Source organism: Dromaius novaehollandiae, chromosome 15 (assembly GCF_036370855.1).
Source record: "Dromaius novaehollandiae isolate bDroNov1 chromosome 15, bDroNov1.hap1, whole genome shotgun sequence".
NCBI classification, from domain to species: Eukaryota; Metazoa; Chordata; class Aves; order Casuariiformes; family Dromaiidae; genus Dromaius; species Dromaius novaehollandiae.
Window position 1 is genome coordinate 9,109,391 of NC_088112.1, and position 21,229 is coordinate 9,130,619.

Below are 21,229 nucleotides of genomic sequence, written 5' to 3' on the forward strand. Positions count from 1 at the left end.
TTACTATTATTACATGGTTTAGCAAAGCACTGTAAAAAAGCTACATAGAGGATACCTTGTCTTTGATAAACTGTGCAATCAAGTTTATACAGTAGAATACTATTCTCATAGACTAACAAACTAAGAGGTGATATAATGCAGTCATTGCATAGCAAAAAGCAGACTAGTTAAGTAATATTCACATCTAATGTGCAAAATGCAGACCAAAAGGTAGCTATGAATTGTTAGAAAGATAAAATGCCCTAAATGAACACACTAGATTAACGCCAAAAATAACAAGATAAACAAGTACACAGAAGTTAAAGAGCCATAGTTTATTTTTTTCTATACATATATCTACACATGATACCAGAAGATGAAACACCCCCTTTTAATAAGCTCCAATCAGATAACTTATCAAGTTTAGACAGGACTAAATGTTAGACAATAAAGCATTATTTAAAAAAAAAAAAAAAAACTTTTCTAAATAAAAGATTAACTATTTCCTTTTGTAGATACAGAATGGCAACTTCTTGATTTATTGAGAAAGTTTATAAAACATTGCCTGAAACATGAATATGAAATTTGACTCTCATTAGCTATTTCTCTGAAGGCTCATGTAGCATTGTTTTTACGTTCATTCAATACCATATATTAACAGTTTTTGAACTGACGCTTGCAAAATTCCACCAGTCTTCCTGTCTCTCTGAAAAATCCTTATCTGATGTTTTGTATTTCTAAGAATCAGCAGTACTGATACTGACTAGAATTGTTTTAAAGGGAGCACAATACCTGCAAAATGGACATCTTGTATTTAAAGCCCTTACATATTGTTCCTACAAATATATTGCTACAGTAAAAATGAAATGTAGTAAGTTTACTCAATAAAATCTATTTTCCTGTACATTCTTTTGTGTATGACTTTTTTGTATTTAATGCTACATATATTACATCACTTATTGTAACAGTTATGTATCAGCAAATAGAGCAGTAATATACAGATGAACTTCTGTCTTAACAAATATTTCACCATTTTTACCTACCAAATATAATCCCGTACTTTAGTGTTTATGCATGACCTGAGCAGACCAGTCATTAATCTAATAGTATACATTGGATGACACTGTCAAATTGCAAGCTACTGTACACTTAACAACTTTATAAATGGAATTAATTCCAAGCACTTTCTATGTATATTTTTAGGCTTTCCAGTACCACTGATTTTTTTTATCCAGGCTCTAAATATGTTTTATTGAGCATTTAACAACATATTAAGAGCTAAGAGGTGAATCCTACACAATGTTTTAAGAACACAACTTTAAAAAAGTAAAAAAATGTACAATCTCATGCTGCATATTTACATATTATTTAAATACTATATTTTGTCTTTCTGCTATCCATAAATTTCAGTCTAAAGCTTTTTTAATGCATCATTTTATAAAAGAATACATTCAACATATCTAGAGCTTGCAAAACTTTTTTTTTTTTTAACTCTCTAAAACATAGTGATGTGTAAAAGCTACCTGTAAAAGCCTCCAGGAGTAGTTTGGATTACACAGGAGACAAAGGGAACTTGGGATCTGCATTTGATTGTGCAACTGGTTTTACATCTAGTCTAGTGACAACTTAATGCTTAGAACAAGACTGCAGTAAGACAGCAGATTAAAGCATTTGTTACCATTAGATCAAATGTGCTATACAGTGATAAACTGTACCTAAAGTGAGCAGATTTCCTTTTTCTTTCAAGACCATTTAATACTGTAAGTCAAGTAGTTTGGAATATAGAAGGGAAAAAAAGCTAGGAAAATAAGATATCTTATGGAATTCAACAAATGGAAAGCTTTACATCCTTGAAAAGTTTATAAACAGTGTTCGAATAAATGTTAAGTACAGTATAGTATGTGCAACATGAACATCATAAAGAACATTTTCCCACTCCCCACAATCCTTAGAATAAAAATATCTTTTTCATGTACATATACAATATCTTTTGGGGACATTCAGTAATAAGCTATCTGCAAATGGTTTCCTGTTTTTCATTGCCAGAACTCTTCCTTTCTCTTTTTCAGAATCACTTTTCAAAAGTACGTAGCTCATTGCTCTTTCCCTCACACACAGGGCTTTTTAAATATATAGGTATATTTTACTTTTTGACAAATAAAGAAATCTTTATTTTCTTTAAGACAGAGGCAATGAAGCAAATAGGAATTACTGTATGTGAAAACTAAAAGCAATTCCCAGCACAAAACAAAACAGAACTATATGAGAAAGTGAGGTTATTGGTGTGGAGTTGGGGCTTTTAACTGGGGCTCCCGGTTTAAATAGGTAGCCCAATAGACTAAATTAAAGATTCCAAAAAGCAATGGGAAGGCTATTCTTGATAGTCGATCAATTTTGCTGACGCTGTTAAAAGTTTTCTTGGGTTCTGCAGGTTTTGTTTCTGGTTTAACTTCTTTGGGCTCTATTGTTGCACTTTTAGCAATGGTTGCCAGCCCAGGGTCCCTTGCAATATTAGGGGTGTAGCTTGTAGCTGCAGCTGTGTATGTGTTATTTTTCTTAATGAGAGGATCCTTCACTTTCTTTGGCTGAAGAAAGAAGAAAATATTTTATTCTTACTGTCTTCTCAATAGATAATATTACAACAAAGCACTACAATATTTTGCCATGTTTGGAATTTATACCACAATTGTAATAAACTCTAAGTAAAAAGTTAGTGTCTATATACATGATTCATCAGAAATATTTAGGTAAAGCAAATGACAGAATCATTCATTTTGATTGTTTTTATTAATTAAACCAAATTATATGACGGATAAGCTATAATGAGGACTTACACTGATAGCTAGGCTCACTGATATTCAAAATTACCTGTAATGGTAATGAATAGTGACAAACCACTCATAATTCAATGTTCCCTTAATCAACTGTACTTCTTGACCAGGACAAATACTTTGAGACACTGAATTGCTTAATGTAGCTTTCCAATATTAAGATAAATAATGTTATATGAGGCATTCTTACACAATTCATACCTGAAAACATCATATGACTAAGCACTAAAAGAGTGGATTATTTAATAACATGCAAAGCCGCTCAATATTCTATATGCTAAGGGTTTAGAACAAAAGCGAACGCTTTATGGAAGAGATAGTTAAAGTGCTTGTTTGAGTGCTACAACTGGGTCAGAATGACTGAAATGTCACCCCAAACACAGGGACTCGTAGAGCTGTGTGATGTGGGTGTCCATCTACTTATAGTGTTAAAGCAAGGATCCTGGAAAGACTGAAAAAGTCTTACAGAAGATAGAAAATCTTAGTGGAGAAGAACTTAATGATCAGAAGGAATATCTAGACTTTGATTTGGGTCTTTATGCTTTGTAGTATTCTACTTGTGGGGAAAAACAATTGGCCTCTGGGGATCCCAGCTGGAATACAGCTGTGCCTGTTGCAGACTGTCCTAATCTCTGCTGCACAGAGATAAGCATGGAAGAGAGAGGTAGTGGATGGGCAAGGATGCGTGAAAAAAGCACCACTTTGCTCCAGGTACCTCTGATTATGAGAAAACAAAAATAAAAAGACCCTGAGAGCTTAGAAACTCTTTAAGCTGTGTTTGCCACAGAAAGAAAAAGCAAATGTCAACAGTTTGATCCTTTAGAAGGAAAAAAAAAAAGCCCAGATAGGTAAGGCTAAAAAAAAAACATCAGCAGTGTGACTTATTATATCATTTCATGAAATAACTATAATTCTCTATTTTCAAGAAGTAGCTGCCCCAGAGAGGCAGTACTTTCTGAAGCAGTCATAAGACTATTTATGACAGATCAGCTACGGATTAATAGTTACAGAGACAAGCTGTAAGTAGGGAGGTGTTGGTTAAAACCCCTCTTGTTGGAAGGGCGAGCGTTTCAGGGAGCGGGAGGGCACCCGAGAGCACGCCGGGAGGCTGCAAACGCGGCAGGGCGAGTGGGCTGCCGAGGCCCGCTCGAGTGCTGGGGAGCCTCGCACGGGAAGGAAACGGGGCTGCAACGCTGGACTGCTCTTACTTTGTAAGAAAAGGGACTCAGATGCTGCCTGTGATGCAGATGCTCTTTAATTCAGGAAAAGAGTATTCAGCCTGGCTTGAGGCTAAGAAGAAGCTTCAAATTACCTTAGAATATTTCTGCTGAACAGGAGAAACAAACACCTGAAGAGGAAAATACTCAAAGAAGGGACAAACAAAGTCAGAAAGCTTTGTGGTATGTCTGCTCCTAAGCAGCTTTCGGGCTGCCCCCTTAGGCAGTTCGCCCGCGGTCCCCCGCTGAGCAGGAGCACAGCCAACCCGCTTGCCGAGGCGAGCACGGAGGTGGCTGGCTACCCGTGCGAGCAGTCCCGCGCCCGCGGGAGGAGGCCCGCTCTGTGGGTTTGCATTTCACAAGGAATCTGACCCACACAAAGGCCTGGCACCGGTCAGGGTCTTAATATTTTATGACAAATTAAAGTTTATGAAAAAATAGTATGACAGCTAATCGGAGCCCTAATTGTTATTAAGCCATGGTCACTGTGCTTGACTTTGTGGCCCCCCCCCCCCCCCAAGCACGGCACCCTACCAGGGACGTGTTTGTCCTTGCTGCCTTGCCCCCAGACCCTTGCCTTGCGAGGAGGGCTAAGCCGTGACACCTTGCAACGTTTCAAACAGTATTTGAACATTGTTTTTACTGTCTTTTTTTTCTGGAAATATAATTTATCTTTGAAACACATGACATGGCTGATTATAACTACTATATTACAACTTAGCTGTATTAAAAGAGGCAATATTTGCTATTTAAGGAATTTGTTTTGTTAATGCAATCTATGTAAAAAAAAAAAAAAAAAGAAGATGGGAGCACCACAAAGAATCAGACAAATGATTTTCAATGAAACTGTCATCAGTAACTGAAAATCCAATATTTGCCAGTAATCGTGCAGCTAATTAGTATGAGTTCATTAAGTTACTTCATTCATTTGTTCTACAATACTTTTATGTTAGTCATTGTCGTATAAATGTCCTAATTTCATTTCTATTTTATTTTTAGATGACTTATGCAACTAAAATAGCAAAAAAAAACCCCAAATATTTATATTTAGACTTAAACACACATTCATTTACCAATGAGCAACATCTGCTCCTCCAGATATTTATTCTGCTGAAATTCCAGTCTGTAAGTGTTCATGAAAAGCAATTAGACAAGTAAAAATTCTCTTTCAAGATCTCTTAAAAAGTAGCCAAAATGAATTTCCTCATAGAAGCAGCTGACACGATAATTCATAGGAAATGGAAAACTTTCTCCTTCATCCCCTTCAAGTCCTCAGCAGCTTCCCTGTGCGCGTGACCGTGGCCCACCTGCGAGGCCGGGCCGAGCAGCGCGGGGGAGACGTCTCTCGTCGCCTTCGGAGAGGTGCGAGTCAGAACTGCGCGCGCCCTTCCCCAAAACAAATCGGTTTCTCCCATGGGCTGAGAAGTAAAACTAATGGTATTTCTATTTTATAAAAATTGGGAAATGATAGGAGGATGATAGCATGTCTCCTCTGCGTTGAGGAGAAATATACTTTGGAAACTGTAAAATACAGCAGCCATAAGATTTTTTTCTACATTTATACCGAGGCACCCACATTTTCCCTGGCTTGTACAGCAGAGAAAGAATTTCCTTCCCTCAAAAAAAATCTCCATTTATCTTCTTTCTGTTCAGTCACACAAGTCAAAACCTCAATGGAGGTTTGCAAAAAGTTTTTTCTCTACAAAAAATGGCAGAATAGGCATAAATTTGGAATTACCAGTAGCATTAAATATCATGCAGTCTGTTAGCAGTCTGTGTCTTTGGGTGCTCGGTGCTGAGTAGCTATCGATACCAGTGCGCCGCCCCGCACTGAGCGAGTATTGCATGGTCTTTCCCTGCCCTAGCACTGTCCTCCGCCACGCAGCATTTCACGTGCGTGACACACGGGACCCGGACTGGGCCCCCTTTTTCTCTTGTACAGTGCTAAGCTGCCTGTCTGCTGAATATGACCCCTCTCCATCTGAATTAACTGCAGAAAGCAAGTGTTTTCAGTGTACTGCCTGACAGACAAATTGTGCAGAGAGATGCCACCTGGTTGTGTGAGGAAACTCTTTTGGCAAACTCACTAAAACTGCGCAGAAGCTCTAGCAGGGGAGCGCCCCACGTAACGCCCACACGGGACGCACTACGACCTGTGGCAGCGTGTAGTAAGCAGCATTACCTTTTCGGGAACGACGCTTTTGCCGTCCCACGCGTAACCTCTCTTTGTGAAGTAATTCACTGTTGCAAACTCGATGAGTGCCGAAAACACGAAGGCATAGCACACTGCTATGAACCAATCCATGGCTGTGGCATAGGCCACCTTGGGGAGAGAGTTGCGTGCGCTGATGCTCAGGGTTGTCATTGTCAAGACAGTTGTCACTCCTGCAAAGCAGATAGTTTTAGCATCTTCAGATCACTGGCTATGTTTTGTGCTTCATTTCTCAGCTGTTACAATAGATGGGAAACCCCTGTTTCTCCCTTCCCTATTTCTTCTGGACCTCCCTGCTTAAATTCAGTTGCTGACTGGGGGCATCAGACCTCAGGTTCTGTGGAATTGAGGGATCTTTGAAACATCTCTTTTTTATTTTTATTCTTTGGCATTGTTTTAGTAGAATCTGATTTCAAAATCTGGAATTGGAATAGTAGTTTGAGTTGAGGACCAGATGCTACTTAAGCTTCATGAAATTTGGGGAATCACCCAATCCTGTTCCCTATCCAACCCCTGTGAATTGTCTTACAGATTTAACAGTTCCAAGTTTTTACTTCTTCTTGCAACAATTCTAAGACGTTTAGATAGAAAACTCTAAAAGTACTATTTTCATGTTTATCAGCCTGATTATTGCAAAACAGTTTATTTAGTAAATGTTAGTGTATATTCCTCTGAGCGTATGCACAAATGCAATTAGCTGTATGTGATACTACATTTATTTGAATTGATGGTTTTACAGATTTCTGTCCCTTCATGATGCCCTGGAAATAGCAAAGAAATTATGTAAGAACAACGATAAAGCAATCCAGATTTCTGATATCAGAGCTTCATACTGCTGTTGAACCTCTTCCCTTCACTAGCCGTGGAGCTTTCACTGTGAGCAGCAGGACTGCATTGAATTCACGCCACTCACAGATGCTTGAAAAAAATCTACAATGCAGGCTAGGCGTTTACATCAAATCACATGTTCACAAGTTACCTTGACAACTGCAGTGTCATGTATTAAACGTCTCTTGCAACTTTATTTTGCCTGCAACGAGTTTAGTGAAAATACGCAGTGGCCTAAAAAAGGCCAAATAATGAACAATATATTTACATACTAGTGTAAAGACCTTGAATTACTGGTGCCTAATGAGGATGCAATTTCTCTTCCCTAGGACACAACCTAATCTTGTCTTTGACTCATTACTAGTGAGCTTATGTTCCTCTTATGTAGTAGCAAAATAGGATTTATGATTTGTATTATCTACAGTGGTAAGCGGGCTAAAAGATGTAAGCTCTTCTTCTGTCTATGCACACACACATGCAAAATATAGGGAGACATTTTTCAGTGCTATTAGGGAATGAAAAAACTCCCATCTGGATACATTATGATCAAGTAAACACAACACTGGTTACTAAATAACTGCCTTCTAAAAGGAAAACTTTTAGACCTGTGCGTTCCTGAGCCTGTAAAGATAGCAGCTTGAACGCCATACAGTACTATTCGTTATTCACTGTGAGACTAGGAAATTTCATTCTCCATCTAGGGACAAAGAATTACAGCACGGCAAACTGCCAGTCTGACATTTCCTTTTAAATGGCAGGTTCAAAAGGGATAAAATAGTCACAATTTCAATAGCTTTGAGTACAGAGTCCTTTAAAATTCCCATATCAATTCTCAGTAAAGTCAATGATAAAAACTCAGAACTGATTTTAGATTTTAATCTAAATGATATTAGGTAAAACAAATTTAACTATATTATGCTTTAAGCTGTTCTTCTCTAAACTCACAACTGTATACCAGCAGAAGGCCTCTGCTCGTTCCAGAAGGTCTAAGGGCTGTGCAAGTTGTGACTCATTTCCAGAGGCTTCAGGAAATAAAGCACAGCTGTGAAGAGCTCCTGGAAAAAGTCAATAAAAATAGCTCTTGTTCAGCCAGAGTCTCAGGGTCTCAGCATTTCTCAGGATCAGGCCTTGCGACTCTCCCGCTCTGCCTGGTGTAGGTGGACAAGCCCCATAGCCAGCAGCCCCACGGGGCTCTGCTCCTGCCCCGTGCGGAGCGAGGGAACCGGGGGGCCGAGACAGCCTGCCTGGCTGGTTCACAACCCCTCTGGCCTCATCCGAACGGCACAAAAAAGGCGATCTCACGCTGGAGAGACCTCATGTTCTGTTTCTTTATCAGAACTTTTATTACATCTTTTTTTTTTTAATTATATACTTGGCACGGATTAATATCTCCAAAGAATGTGGTAGTTGTTTGTTTCTAATTTTAAAATAAGCTTTTGTAGTCAATGGTTAAAATGCCAGGGACCAGCCGTATAACTGAAGAGTCCTTCAGATTCTCTTACTGCATTCATTGAGTGAATCTATTCACCACCTAAGGACAATAAATTTTGTCGCTGATTTCAACAGACCTTTAGCGGCAGTGTACAAAAGAGATTATACAGTAAGATTTTTAAGATAAGCATTTTCAAATGGCCTAAGGACGTCAAGTGGCCAACACCCACTGATTAAAACCTTTTTGTCAATCTCCGCCACAAATGTCTGCTATTATCTTCCCCTCTTTATTTATTTACCTTTATTATACGTGTGTATTATTTACATTTATGTATATACTTGTTTTGGAAAAGTAGACCTGGACTAAATCATTTATGATATTTTCAGGTCTCTTTTTACAACCAATTTAAATGGCTTAGGTCTGAAAAAATCAGTTTCTGCTACATCTTTGCAATGAAATGTTAACTGTTGTGGACTGCACTATGTCCAGGCTCATGCTGTTCTCCAGTATCGCATAACTTGCTTTACCATAAAATTTCTGATCCTTTTTTGGCATACCATTACCAAACAGTGTGAAGGTTTTGCTTACCAAATACAGTTCTTGCTGGAACAGATTCTCTATTAAGCCAGAAGGAAACCTGTGACAGAATCACTGTCATGATGCATGGCAGGTAAGTCTGAATGACAAAATAACCAATCTTTCTCTTCAAATGAAAATGCGTAGTCATAACAACATATTCCCCTAAAAACAAGAAAAATGGGAAAATTAAAGCTTTTACAACTTTACAAATTAGAAGGCTTTGTAGGAGGCAATTTTTCTTTGTATTCACTGCTATTATAAAAAGAAAACATAGTCCTTGGATCATTTTGGGTAAGCTCTGAAGAAAACATTTAATAAAGCAGATATTAAAATTCCACTAATAATACAAAACTAGACAGTTCTGGGAAACGTTAATTAAATTCACATCTTTTCATCTCCTCTGAGTAGTGAATGAAAGTCTGCATTAACCGGTGGCTGTTCAGGTCTCTTATGCAAGGCCTCATCCCATTAGAAGATGGAAAACCTCCATAATATGCACACGTAAACAGCATTCAAAGGCTAAATGAAGACAGACGCACAGACGTGTTTCAGCTAGGCCAGGCTTAAAATGTAATGGTTGATGTGACTGTTTGAATCACCACTGCCTGTGCTTTCTCTGTTCTGAAGATTACGCAGCCCTGCACTGCCAGCGCAGTACCCTGCGATAGTAATACCCTCTCCTGAAGTAAATGGCTGATGCAAGAATCGCACAGAGTATTTTCATTAACACTACCTTTTTCAGTGCTACAAAAACATCTGAGATGGGATTATAATCAAGAGAGTTCTTAAGTATTTATACAATTCTATAAACCTTTCCTGCCAGAGCACAGCAAATAACGCCCCATTTTCACACCATTATGTACCGCATCATTGAAAATGGATTTTGGAAAAAAAAATATTCTCAAAAGACAGGAAAATCTATTGTTGTGACATTTTGTTCATGATAGATTGATTCTTTATAAAATAGACATTAGCTTAGGAAAGAAAAAGGTGGACTTGTAACTGAACAAAAATCTCTGTCTAAATTAGAGATGACATGTGAAAATACCATTATTCTCTTTTAAAATATAGGCAACTGGAAAGAGAGTTGCACTTATACAGGAAAATCCTAAATTGGATTGAAAAGCTATGTCTAGACATTGACTGCTTATGCACCAAGCATGTCAGATGCCCTTTTCTTTAATTCAGAGTCTAGAAGAACATTCATTTGAACAATCTTGCTCAACTTATAACCCCGAGGCAAGCTTATAAATAGGATGTGACAATATTCCTGGTATGTTTCAATATGAAATAGAAGACAGTAGCAAGGGGGGAAAAGAGAATCAGTTTTGAGAGGGAGAGCGAAGGATAGATATACAAGGAAAAATTTCTTTCAGAAATAATACTGGCAGGAGCAGTTTAATGGGCACTGTTACTAGCATTCTGCCTACCTTTCTTTAACTTTCACCAAAACAACCTTTTTTTCCTCTGTACCAGAGATTATCATTTTATGAAGGGTACCAGTCCTTGCTTGGAGAGCCAATAATTTAATTTTATCTACTAAAATACGACGTGGGAAGCTATTTTAATGCAATCAGATATAGCATGATCACAACAGTATGTCAGAAGTAATTCAGTGATTGTAGATGGCAAGCGAAGAATACAGAGTGAACACACCGCTGTACTCTGAAGCTTTATTTAGCTGCTTAAATTATCAAAGTATTTTTAACCTCTAGAAAATGAGAACAAGATTCAAAGCATAAAGGCAATTAAAAAGACAGAGACTACTGTGATCTGGTAAATATTGTAACAGGTCTGAACCAGTAGTCTGCTAAAAGTAATACCATAAGTAGTATATCAGACAAAGCCTAGGCCTAGAATTATGCCTACAATTAAATTACAAGGCAGAAACATTTTTTAAGCCTCAAAACTACCAATGGACTGCAATTGTGTATTAGAAGATATCTTTGATTAGAAGTAATCTTTGATGAGATTTATTTAAATAACTGTAGGACAGGAAAAATTGTCAGTTATTTAATGTATCTTTAGCTTCCTGCATTTTATGGCTTTATTTAATTGAAATGCATGGCAGCATGCTCACGACATGCTCACGACAGCTGCCGACCACTGTCCAACTTCCCAGCGAGAATTCCTGTAATTCTGTTTTCAAAGGTTTGTAATTCAGCCATATAATTCCCCATAGGCTAAAATTTCAAATAGTCCTTGGGTAATATCTTTCCTATATTCATAGAGTCTGACCACTTTTAGGCTTTCATTGAAAAATAACATGAGTTGCAGTTTATGCATCTTACGTTCTCTTATTTATCTCTAAGGTATTTCTTTCTAAGTGTCCTGGAAAACCTGAGATCTTTGACAAATAACCGTGTTGAGCAGATAAACTAATTTGGTTTTTGTTTCATTTATTTCATGAAGTTTAAAATAGTTTATTCATATTATGCAAAATGAAGCCTTTAAAAATGGTGACATAACTCCATCATCTACATTAACTAAACTTTTTGAACCATTTCCACATTTGAGCATTTCCAGTGCTCTAGAAGACTTTGTGTCTGCGCTCAGTGCTTTTGCAGCTGCAGTTCTCAGTCGATCCTTAATTCTAGAGTATATCACAATTTTTAAGAGTCAGATGTTCAGGTGGTATAAATTAACATATGTCCTCAGAAGGAAATGATTGATATTCATTATAGTTACTTCAGAGCTATTACTTCTGTGAAATATTTTTAACAGACCCAAATGATTGTCAGATGGGTACCTAAAATTAATGTGTATCACAACATCAAGCATGAGGTTTGAGGTGGGGATTGAGTTTTAGCTATAATAATACTTTTTATATCACTGTGGGTAGAAATAAACTTTCTTTGCCATTAATTTAAAGCACAGTATTTTTCATTTATTTTTATATCACATTACCTAGCAGAAAAAAAAGATCTGCTTTAGAGAAGTGACCCCTTAGCAGATGTACAGAACTTTAAAAAAAGAATATACCATTTAGTGAGTACAAATCCTGCTGATTTTCAGCACAAAAACATTTTCAAGATGGCAAAACAAATCCATGTAAATAGAAATTTGTAGAAACCCTTTAAGCATCTGTTTTTCTCTTAAGGAGATCTTACAGAAAGCATCACTTTAAAGTCTTTCTGAATCAAAAAGACTCAGTAGTTGGAGACAGACAGTAATTTCACATACATCTCAAAAATGGATGACTGTGCTTGAGTGTAACAACAATAACTATTATTTTGTTTACCAAATGGTAGTTGTGCATGCAAGGAAATGGAGATGAATCTTCCATTGCCAAAACAGATAAATAATTATACTGGAAAAAAATTTTAGTCTTTCAAAATCGTGACAATTGCAGATCTCTTTTCATGAAAAATCCAGAAAATTTCAAAAAATTCAGATTTGTGGTTGTCTTGTTCTAGATCCAGAAATGAGGATAGCAGATGGCCTTCTAGCAAAGGAAGAAACTAAAGGGAAAAAAAAGGACTTGATAGTTTCACTAAATCATTTTATAGTTTTGAGAATTTTCAGTGTAACCCAGCTCCCCCCCACATCCTTGGAAATTGCATGTCTGGAATTTCAGGCAACCATAAATATCATCTTAAAATTGCACAAGATCTTGGAGATTCCTTCAATGATCCACAGAATCAGCTGCACTATAGCTTCATTTTCTCTCCTAATATAGTTGCTGAGAACTCTTAAATGAAGGGTGTCTTCAGTTTCTTTGTCTTTTTGTCAGATGAGTCACCCTCCACAACTCTGAAAGTAGGGAGGACTTTCATAATATTCATTACTGTGCCTTACATCTTAAAACAGATTTTCAGAGGATAAAGATGTGCTGCAGGATTCTGTTGGGACTACACCTACCCAAATGAGCAGAAAAGTGATTATTAGCCACTTTTGATGCCCCGCATTATTTTGGTAAAGGCAAACATCAAGGAGAAGTATTTCTCTGTGAAACACTGAATTTGCAAACAAAAATGCATTTCCTCCACCGCTCGATATTCTTAGTGGGTATTACCTTAAAGGGATTGCATGTTTGGTACCAAGAAGATAATTTAATGGGTTTATTTTTAGTTTTGATAACCATTATATTTAGTCCTTTGTAATGTTTTCTGCATCTAGACAATAACCTATTTATTTCAGCAAACGTTAATTATATAGCATTTAAGTTCATGCACAGGCATGATAAAGTGTTTATTCAGATAGAAAAAGGAGGTGGAATTCAGACCTATAAAGCATCACGGGCAAAAGAGAGATAATTTAGTTTCTTCATGGAAATGCATCAAGAATTTTTATACTTCCTAGGTTTGCCTTCAGTGCTGTTGAAAAATTTATTATCTGCCTTTCTTAAGAATTTATAGGGTGCTGCTCACACCGCTATCTAATTATCCTGAACTATATCTGGTATTAGCTATCCAGTTTAAATATCTTCCCAGGCTTATGATTCTCTTCTGACTGTCCTGCCATCCTCATAATACATCCTGTGAGCAGAGAACTGGTGCTGAGCGTGAAAGGGCAGTCGCGCAGGTTGCCAAGGTCTCTCCGAGTGAGCAGCTCCACAACAGAAAGAGCAAAGAGCTCGGGCTCCTTGCAGTTCCTTGCAAATCCTATTGACTTTTCAGCAAAGGGCAGCTGGGGTGAATTACTGCCTCCACAAAAGTCAACAGCAACATCTCTAACTGTGGCCAGGCTGCCAATTCTCCCCTTTTCATTTGTCTTGCACGTGCCTTGGTGCTCAGTGACAAAAGCAGCGAATCTGTTGATGCAGTTGTGTTAATATTGTTCCTATGCAAAGTCCTTATAGCTGCCATCCTACTTACTTTTGTGATTACATTAACTGAACATAAGCTTCCAAGCTGAATATTAGTCCACTAGAACCTTTTCCCTATGAGAAATTTTGTTGGCTAATAGGGCACATGAGTATATGGGGACAAGCTAAATAAAAAATTCAGGTATGAATTTAGTGTTCACCCTAAGTTGACTCATTTTCCCGTAAGTGTTGGTTCACTTTGTGAATGAAACATTCAAAAAGTTTGGTTTATGCAAGTATAAGTCTACTGCTTTAGCCGTTGTCTTGGCTGCATTCAAAGCAGTGCTGCTACTTCTAGTGGAGCACTTCTCTCTGGTCCATTGAACGTTCAGTCCAGTCAATAGTTTGAGCTCTTGTTCATTCCCAATGCTCAGTTTATTACTGTATTTTGGTCTTTGCTCCCCTTTCAAAAAAGCCAAAATAAAAAGATTAAATCTTTCCACCAAGCAGTGAAAAAGCAAAAATTTTTTAGCCTGCTCCAAAGTTATAGCTACATACTGTAAATATGGGCTATTTTTCTACATCTCACTATTAGTAGTTTTGGAGTTAAAGCTGGTGCTAGCATTAAGACACCTAAGTCCTACGTTTGGCTGTTCCAAATGGTCTCTAATTTGGTGAAATGTTTTCTTTACTTTAAAAACCTCCTTGGGAGCTCATATGCTTGCTTTCAGCGTCCTGCTTCATTGCCTACTCCAGGAATGTGATCTTCTGGGGATTCATATTCTGATGTTCCTTTTTCGGCTTATATAGTAAGCAGATGATAAAGTACAATAAAGATAGGAGGAGTGCCTCCTTCAAATGTAAATTACTATTTGTTTCTGGCTAGATATGTCACTATAGTAAGCTTTTAAGTTCTCAAACATCTTAACAACCATCTGAAGTATGAAAATAATCCCAGGACATGCTATCTTTTGACAGTCATGTTTTCCTATTCTGAAGCTCATATATTGCAATTTACATCCCTTACTCTCTGGTCTTCAGGTCTTTTCTCCCAGTCTAAATTCTGTTTTGGCAGTTAAAGATCCTCTATTAATGCAGACCCATGGCCCTTCCCAGAAAATGTATTTTACACACCTGTACTGGACTGAACAATTCCAGAGTCCACAGTCTGTCCTAGCAGATCATATTGGTTCAGTCGAGAGCCATCTTCAGCCACAACCACTGATCTTGCTGGCTCCCGTGTCCATTCATACACGACCTCCGCTCTCGTATAAGCATCTAATTTAAAAGAAATACATTGCATTTCAGCTTTTCACATTTTATTGCCAATATAGCTTTAACAGAAAAATCTTTTGAGCAGTAATTTGGATATTAAATTCTCTTTAATTTTCTGTAGAGAGTCCACAGCTAGCTTATTCAAACTTTGTATCTATGGGAAATACTATTGATTTTATTTGTCTATGCATATCACGATTAGGTAAACATCTACTGTAGTGCTGAACAAAGATTTGTCCTCAATGGCATGAAAATCTTTCCATCCCTTATGTCATTCCTACCTGTATAAAATCTGAGTAATCAGAAGGGAGAATAAGATGGGGAGTCTCTTGGGTAGGCAAGGATGCCAGCTGTTTTTCTAACTTTCAAGCACAGTCAAGAAAGATGCGCCCCAGCCTTTTCACCTCTTTGGGGTGTTGACTGGGCCGCTCTAAGAGGACAAGCCTTTCTCGGAGCAGCTTCAGTGATCTCCTCTTCACCAGCCTGGCTAGAGCTCTCTGTTTCGTCGTTCCCACCTCAGGCCGCCCTTGCTGGGTAACAGGCAGAGCAGACGTTCTGAGGCTGCCTGGGCTTAAGTGGGTTTAAATTACAGTGGAGGTATTTTTCTGCTTTGCTTATTTCTGGAAAATGCAGAAAGTTCTTTTCTTTGTTCACACTTATTCAAGCCCTGAACAAAGCAAAAGAAAAACACTGTGGACTCTACAATCCTGATTAGTCTCGTATGTTACAGAGACAACGCAGTAGCATTGTATCTATGGTGCTGCATGTACCATCCTGGTGTTTTGTGTTGTTATTAGTATATTATTATTCAGGAATTAAACTGTACATAAGGATTTTTTTCCTAGTCCCATTGTAAAATTCTTCTGCCAGTTTGCTCTGTCAGCAGTCTGACAGCTCATGCTCTGAGCAGTTTGGGTGGGAGTTACTCATCTACAGACAGGCACCTAGCGTGTTTTGGACACCTACGAGTACCCAGGATATTCACATGGGAGTGAACACGCGACCAGCACCTACGTAAACCTTGCGCTCATCAGAGGCCATTTAGCTGGATGCCAAATAGGATGGCTTAGTGCATCTAAAATGGCAGTGGACATGTCTTTTTAGGTAACTAACTGACTCCTACCTGCAGGATAAGATTTCCCCTGCGTGTTTTTGGGAGTGGCAAACAGGAAGGGAAGAGAAGGAATCTGATTCAGTTGACCTCATTTGTGAGTTAATAATTTTATCTTACCAGTGTGAGAGTAATGTGCTAGTAATTGCAGAGGTGGCTCTGGGTGGGGTGTGCTAGTAAGTTAATTGCATGGCATTTGATCCTGCATTACTGAAGCAGAAGGGAGCTTTTTTCCTCCAGCTTTCATATTCCCCAAGCACTTTCCTGGAAGCAATGGGCAATGCAAATCTATGTCTTATTAACTGTGACCTTAAAACAATGGTCTCAATAAGTACAAGCAATTGCCTGTTAATCTAGTCACATAAAGGAAGAGTTGCAATGTTAATATTCAATTTCCAGCATTTTAATGTTAATAGTCATATTTTTAATGTTAATATTCAATTTCCAACTCTGAAGCTCAAGAGTAGTTTGGAAGACAGGGGCCTGATTTTCTGACCTGCTGAGAGCCACCAGCCGGGCAGCCAGGGAGCTTGTCCGGCCCTGCAACTCCAGGACCTGCATGTTCGGTTCCCCGTTTGTACTGTGGAGTCTCCATTCTCCCTCCTGACCTCAGCGTCTGACTCACATATTGCATAAACAGCAATGTAAAACATCCTTCCACTCCTATCCTGGCTGCCTTCTGGAGCGGCCTTGGTTTTAAATGGGCAGTGGTGAACGAAGCTGACAGTCAGATTCTTGTGGGAAGCGCTGAGGAGAGCAGCTGCCTTTCTGATTTTGCTTTTGCCAACATATGGCTTTTTGTTGTTCCAGAAGTCTCTTTAGCATTTGTCACATTGAATTTACATTGGAACAACCTCTAGCTTAAGCTGCTATTTTGGCAAGTCACTTTAGCCTTGGAGCTAGGTCAAGCATTTATTGGCCTCTCCGGTGTGGGTAGAGGCCATGGGAGATGTGTGCCACCCCGTCAACATGAAGCCCTTCTGGATCCAGCTCCAGCATGTGAGGAGTAATTGGAGGACATGGAAAAACCCTTATCCAGTTTAATTCAAAACAAACACTGCTGGGCAGACACTACCTTGCAGAGCTATTAAGTGTAATATTGTAATCTCTATTTAAACTATGGGTTTCATGACGACTAAAGGTCTCTTTCAGATAATTTTTCAGTCCATGAGGATGAATTTTATGAATTGCTTAAATTATTTGATAGAAATGTCCTCAAAATATTGAAATAGGATTCCCTCTGAAAAAGCATTAATTAAACATAAGACCTACTACTCTCTTTTTGTATATACAACTGTGAGTCCCATCTTCATACCCTGCCTGAGTCCAGCCATTTGTCCAGTGGGAGCTATTCCTATTTATATCAATAATTAAATAGTAATTGAGACAGAAATACTCTATAATCTGACAATTGCGATGTATAATCTGATGAGGAGGGGAGAGGTCCGGATTTAAGGCCCTGTTCTGGGCTGTGAGGTGCCCATGCAGTGTCTGCAGTAAGAGCATTTTGCACAACACACCCTGCTCTGCTTTGTGCTGGTCCCAGGTGAGAAACTCTCTGGAGATTAGCAGGGGAATGGAGACTTTCCGTGAGAACTCCTTGCTTTGGTCCCATGGCCCGCCACAGCATTTGGAGTTGTTCATTTTGTGTATGTGGCACTTGGGTGAAGGACTGCTGTGGGTTTTGGCCAGCTGGCATGATAGCTAGTTAGTGTTCAAAAGAACAAATAAGGAAAATAGCCTGTGAAACATGACAGACCTTGACTGCACTCTGAGCTTAGAACACCAGTTATCAGCTCTGGCGTTATGATAAGATACAGTCTTTCAATCAGAAATAAAACTGATTTTTTTTTCTGTTTTGTTCATTCTAAGAGAAATCATGTTTATTATGACAAAGGATGTTTTGCAGGATAAAGAGGAAACCAACATAGGACATAAACAATATATCTGCCTATCTTTTTGCTGTCTTCTTTTTACCCTTTGGTGTGCTTCTGGAGTTGTACTCACATCTATATTATCTATACCCATTCATCCATAACTTCTGCATCTCTTTCTCATTTATTTGAGGCAACATCCTTAGTAATCTGGAAAACCCAGCACTTTTTAAGCCAAGACTACTCTAATCTGGGACACAGTGGGCCAGAAAGAACTGAGTGTAGAAAAAAAATGGAAACTATTATTCAAATCTGAGAGTCTCTCTGGTGTTTTAGGCTGTGGCTCAGTGATATATGAATATGGTGATGATTTCTTAGCCCTTCTTCAGTCTGCTGGTTCAGGTTTGTTCAAGAACTGTTGATGGTTGAACTTTGTATTAGCACCTCCCAGATCCAGAATAAAGCTGGTATATGCTCTGTATTGTGCAATTCAAAAGAAATTCTGTCCTTTGACCACTCCTGATCTAACTGGTACTCACAGGTGATCCCAGGTGCACAGATTTGCTGTTACTGATGGAGGAACCACTGCAGCTATTTGCCCTTTATTAGTTGGAGGAAGGCTGCTTTTCTTCCGTTCTGATTTGGAAAGATTTATTGGAAGTGCTGTCAGAAAACTTAACATCCAAGTAGTAAACTACTCTTGTCAGTTATCCTCCAAGTTTGTAGGAGCTTTTTGTTCTCTAAATCTTATCTAGGAGACTAGTAGCTCTTTAAAGACAACATATCAGGTTTTTTTTCATAGTAAACATAGGGCTATTCAGCCCAAAGTAAATTATCACCCAGTCTGGTACCCTGTGAAGAATGAATTGGGTGTTTTGTTTGTTGACTTCTAAAATAGATCAAGCTACTAAGTACCCATTATCAGTGAAATGACCAATTTCTACTGGAAAAAAATAGCCATTGAGGAAACAATTTGTACACTATTACATTTTCCACTCATTTTGTCTTCCTTGTTTGTGCTGAAGCAACCAAAGTAAAACAGCTCCTAATATTTTTTATTTAAAGAGTTGAAGGGGTTTTTTTTACTTAATTCTTGAAGTAATTTATTTAGTTACATTTCCAAGAATCAATGTCATGTTGGTTGTTTATTCAAATTAAAGTTTTGGCGGAAATTCTGGACTTACTGAAAGTAGTGTCAGTTATTACATGGAATTTCAATTGCGTTAGTTTTTGTCCAGCGTGTTCTCTAAATTAAGGTTAAAAATCTTGCAAGCGCAGGACTCTTACGAGATTTTTCACTTCCAGAAATGTCATATGATTACCATTTTATGTGGCATGTTGGCATCTTCATTTCAGTTAAAACTTTTAAAAAATAATAATACAAACATTTTACAATATTATATAAAATTTTGTTCAAAGTCTGCCCAAACTATGGGAAGGGAATTATTTTCACCTAAATCAAATCAGTTATCCATGGTCTATATTACTTGCTCTGTAATATCATTTTTGGCACTTAACAAAATAAAGCAACTATGAGCTTAACAGTATTTTCTGTGTCAATCTATAACTCAGTTTCTACACGTCTGGAGTTCAGTCATTTTTCTCCTTACGAATGTCCAGGCATGACATTGGAAGATATTCAAGACACACAGAAGAGGTTCATTATATTAAATACGTATATAAGAAAAAAAATACAACTCTACAAGAAGAGAGAAAAATACACAGGATTTAAAACCTTGAGGTTTGCTCAGTTGCAAAATACTTTTGTAAAGTGGCCTTAAAAGGGAGAAACCTCAATTTAAAAATAAACTTACAGCTTCCAAATTTCAAGGGGCAAGCATGTGCATCCATAGGAAAGTCTTCTAAATGCATTGGACATTCTGCTCTCACAGTCAATCTATAACGGATTAATGAGCAAAAGGACACATTTATTCTAGTTTCATAGAAATAGCAAATAGACTTCTATTAAGACACATAAAATAAGTATAGCATGACATCTGTTATGCGGTTAGTTAGCGGCTAGCATGGGTTGTGTGGCTGCCCAGTGCTGACGGGCATGCGTGGACATAGTGGTGCGACTGGCACTGCCCCTGTACCACGTCTCACCGTACAGCAGAGACATGCTCGCAGTTGTAACTTGGTGTGCAGGTTAAAATCTATTAGAAACTGGAATCATTTCCCTGCTGCCATCATTAAACTGGCCCACTCTGGATGTTCAGCCGTTTGCTGAAATCATTTTGTTGCCTTCAGCTTGGGTGCAAACAAATTCCTCAATAAAATAGAGTAAATAAACCGGAAACAGTTCCTGAAACAGTCACATACCACACATCAGCAAGGAATGGACAATCATACCTGAATACCAGGCAAAAGACTGCATTAAGGCACTTGCAAAGGTGAGGAAAAAGAAATGGTTATGGCAAAAAAAAGAGACATATTTGAACAATCTGCTGCCAAGATAGTGCTCTTGTGGATTAAATCCCTAACAACCAGGCATTTAGGAAGACAAGCAAAATTGACCTGGACTTTTGAAACTACCAGCCAAGCAGATTCTGCCCTAGCCTAGGCAGTCTTGAAAGATGTTTCAGAAAAAAACTGAATGTATTTAACAGACTCCCAAGAGCCTGAAGACTTTGTTTTCTCCAAATACTTGTACTGCTTTTAAAAACATTTTAGAATTGTTAAGACAGCTCAGTGTTCACCTATGTACTAAGCTATCCATCTTGACTTTGAGTCAAATGAATCACCTTATACCTGGTTTGATTCCCAGGGAGACATAAATGGGGGAAGTGTAGCTCTGTGGAGACAACATGTCAATTTTGTTTTTAATTTTAAATTTTAGGTCTTATAATCCAGAACGTTCCACCACTGTGTATCATCATTAAATCAAAGGATTTAATTAACTCCTCTGCTGATGACTGGTTAGCTCAAGTTCAGTTATCTATGAAGAGAATAATATATTTCCAGTAAGACTGATGCCATCACAGAAATCATGTATTCCCCTAACTTTTCAAATACTTCAGTGTATTATTTTTCTTGTAACGAAAGGAATAAGAAATGTCCATTTTTTGATTCTCATCCTCTGTATTCCTGACAACCACAACAAATACGAAAAATGTGCGATGAATTCTGTGCTCATCTGCTAGT

General features: G+C 38.1%; 1 protein-coding gene across 4 annotated transcripts in view; it reads right to left on the bottom strand.

Annotated features, from left to right (window-relative positions):
• Window positions 1-295: 295 nt before the first annotated feature.
• GABRA1 (gamma-aminobutyric acid type A receptor subunit alpha1) overlaps window positions 296-21,229 on the bottom strand; it is a 44,940-nt gene continuing 24,006 nt past the window's right edge. For all 4 annotated transcript variants that reach the window (XM_064520852.1, XM_026117473.2, XM_026117482.2 and 1 more), the window contains exons 6-10: window positions 19,900-19,982; window positions 14,960-15,103; window positions 9,088-9,240; window positions 6,210-6,412; window positions 296-2,564 (exon numbers count right to left, since the gene is read on the bottom strand). In XM_064520852.1, the coding sequence (XP_064376922.1) occupies window positions 2,256-2,564; window positions 6,210-6,412; window positions 9,088-9,240; window positions 14,960-15,103; window positions 19,900-19,982 (892 nt within the window). In that variant the 3' untranslated portion in view covers window positions 296-2,255. The remainder of the gene's footprint in view (window positions 2,565-6,209; window positions 6,413-9,087; window positions 9,241-14,959; window positions 15,104-19,899; window positions 19,983-21,229) is intronic.